Source organism: Gymnodraco acuticeps, unplaced genomic scaffold, assembly GCF_902827175.1.
Source record: "Gymnodraco acuticeps unplaced genomic scaffold, fGymAcu1.1, whole genome shotgun sequence".
In the NCBI taxonomy this organism is placed as follows: Eukaryota; Metazoa; Chordata; class Actinopteri; order Perciformes; family Bathydraconidae; genus Gymnodraco; species Gymnodraco acuticeps.
In genome coordinates, this window is record NW_022989921.1 from 298222 (window position 1) to 301314 (window position 3093).

The 3093-nt window shown below is 41.5% G+C and overlaps 1 protein-coding gene across 1 annotated transcript in view; it reads left to right on the forward strand.

Annotated features, from left to right (window-relative positions):
- Positions 1-2449, forward strand: part of LOC117542284 (zinc finger protein 189-like) — a 6722-nt gene extending 4273 nt beyond the window's left edge. Inside the window, exon 2 of the mRNA XM_034209853.1 lies at positions 1152-2449. Coding sequence (XP_034065744.1) covers positions 1152-2215 — 1064 coding nt within the window. The 3' untranslated portion in view covers positions 2216-2449. The remainder of the gene's footprint in view (positions 1-1151) is intronic.
- Positions 2450-3093: the final 644 nt, after the last annotated feature.

Consider the following 3093-nt stretch of genomic DNA (forward strand, 5'->3'; position numbering starts at 1 on the left):
TATATATTAATATAATACATATATCATATGTCTATTCTTTATGTAATAGTTTGAGATATCTATATACAAGCATCCAGTCTGTCTATTTTCTTGGAGACGTTCTGTTGTTTGTCTGAAATGGGCTTGATCCTATAATCTAGCGCTGTTTACCTCCTCTCGTAAAATGTATTTTTTTACCGTCTAATTGTCTTTGTCTGCTTAATCATTCCTGTTGATGTATGTCAATCTAGTGTCGTTTGTATCCTGTCTTGTTTATATGTGTATCTATTTATGTGTTATATTAATTGTGTATTTGGTATCTGTTGTCTTTCTATGTCTGTCTCTGTCTCTATGTCTTTACGTCTGTCTGGGGGGTAATGTCTATATATATCTTGTTCTGTCTCTCTCTACTGTGTCACAAATAATCTCTCTCCTGTATTTAAGTATCTCTTAGGGTTGCCTCTAACGTGTGTCTCTCTCATTCTCCCACTCTCACTCGCCCTATATATGTCCCTACAAACTCTCATTATTGTGGTTTGGATAAAATAGATCTGCTATTTTATCCTCGTTATCATCCTGTGTTTCTCTCTATTCCGTCATCTGGTCTCAGCTCGTCCTCTCATCCAGGGTGTCTGTCGTACTCAGCACTCTCATCTCTGTCCTCAGCTTGTGTTCTCTCCTCTCTCTGCTTCATGTCTCTCTCTCCTAGCTCATCATTGTCCATGTGTGCTCTGATGTTCTCATGCTTCCTCATTCCTCTCAGACAGGTGCTTCATATCCCTCACTCCAGTTGTTGTCCATGCTGCATCTGTCCCCGTTGTTTTAAAAACCAAGCAAGGAAGGCACAATAAGGCATTAGCATGACTGCATCCAGCCAGGCTTCTGGTGTACCAGCTACAAGAGAAGCCTCGCACATACGGCTTCCATTTGTCACTTGCCTGCTATTTGATAGCAATATCAGGTTGATCTGCTCTTTCACCGAAAGTTTGTCCGCCAAACTTCTTCTCTCAAACATAACAGTCATAAAACATGTTTTATTTTTGCTACGATTCTTCTTTCTGTCTCTTTTCATGCACCACATATACTAAAGCAAATTCCTCGTATGTGTAAACCTACCTTGTAAATATGACCGATTCTGAATCTGATAAATATGTGTTTCCTGTTTCCTGCAGACGTCCAGCAGCTGGTGGTGGTTAAAGAAGAGGTTCCCCCTGAGCAGCAGGAGTGGAGCTCCAGTCTGGACCAGGAGGACCCAGAGCCCCCCCCACACATTAAAGAGGAACAGGAGGAACTCTGGATCAGTCAGGAGGGAGAGCCGCTTCAAGGGCTGGAGGAGGCTGATATCATGAAGTCCACATTCACTCCTGTCCCTGTGAAGAGTGAAGATGATGAAGAGAAACCTCAGTCCTCTCACCTTCATCAAAGACAAACTGAACACCTGGAAACAGAAGCTGATGGACAGGACTGTGGAGGACCAGGACCAGCCAGGAACTCCGATCCCGAGAGACATTTAAAACCAGAGACTGAGGAGAACCCTGGAGACTCTTCTGAACCCGACACTGAAGACAGGGCTGATTGGAAGAAGACCAGAGAACCAGGTTCACACTCTCTGAGAAATAAACAAGACCCTGTCAGTGATTCAAGACGTAATTCAGGAGAGAAACCATTCAGCTGCTCAGTTTGTGAGAAATCATTTGCAAAGAGTAGACATTTAAAGGACCACATGAGAATCCATACTGGAGAGAAAGCATTCAGCTGCTCAGTCTGTGAGAAATCATTTGCATGGAAAGGATACTTAAATCTGCACCTGAGAATCCACACAGGAGAGAAACCATTCAGCTGCTCAATTTGTAAAAAGGCTTTTGCAGTGAGAGGAAGTTTAAAGGACCACATTAGAATCCACACAGGAGAGAAACCATACAGCTGCAGTTTTTGTGACAAAAGATTCACCTGGAGTCGTCAGGTCAAAAGGCATAAGTGTGTTGGTCGTCAGTCCTCACAGCTTCATCAAACTCAAACTGAGGAGAACAGAGAGGCAGAGCCTCCAGCCAGCAGCTCAGCTGAACACATGGAAACAGAAGCTGATGGAGAGGACTGTGGAGGATCAGAACCAGCCAGGAACTCAGATCCAGAGAGACATTTACAACCAGAGACTGAGGACAACCCTGGAGACTCTTCTGAACCTGACATTTTCCAAGTCAAACCTGCATGTGCAACAAAAAAAGAGGACAATTAATTAGTCCTACAACAATTCACATGAGAAAAATCTGTCTGACTGTACAGGGCTCAACGCTAGCTTTTAAAAGTGGTTGCCAGGCTGGCAACCAGGCATCAGCTTTTGGTTGCCGAAACTGAAAATACGGTTGCCATTTTTAGACACCTTATATTTTAAATAATTAAGATACTATACAGTTATAGATCAACTTAATAATGAACATGTGACACAAAAGAATGTTCAAATCCTTTACAATAAGTCATTAACACAATTATTTGAAACTTAAGTGGTAGTAAACTTGTCCACCCTCAATGGCTGGTATACAAAATACCAGTAGTGCAGCTAATGTCATGTTCTTCACAGATCCCCCAAAAATGAATTGAGCAAGTCACTAGTTTCGTCATCCTTTGTCTCCCTTTCAAATTTGGGTTTTCCTGACCTTTGAATATGTATGTAGGCTTACAATTTTAGTTGTTGCTGTTTTGATAACTTTGCGTTTTAAAAAGAGGGTGTTGAGACCTTCATAGTATGTTGAATACTTAAAACGAAAGTTAGTTATAATCAATTATATTCTTGTATAACCCACAATGAAAATGCTTCATATTTTAGGTTTTTCTATATTTACAGTATAAACAAAACACAAGTGGTTTGTTAAATTGAGTGTAAGGCCTATAATGATTTATGGGTGTCACTGTAAAGAGAGTAGGCAGTTTCTTCCCTCTCCTCTCACAGCAGTACACAGGCAGGGGGGCTCCGGACTTAAGGAGAAATACATTGAGGCCTCAAAAGGTGGTTATGACATAGCCGAGAATATGCTTGGTCATGTCCTTTTTACACAAACATGGGAAGGTGTGTCTTATGCCATAGCCAATAGAATATGTCCAGTCATGTCCAATCCT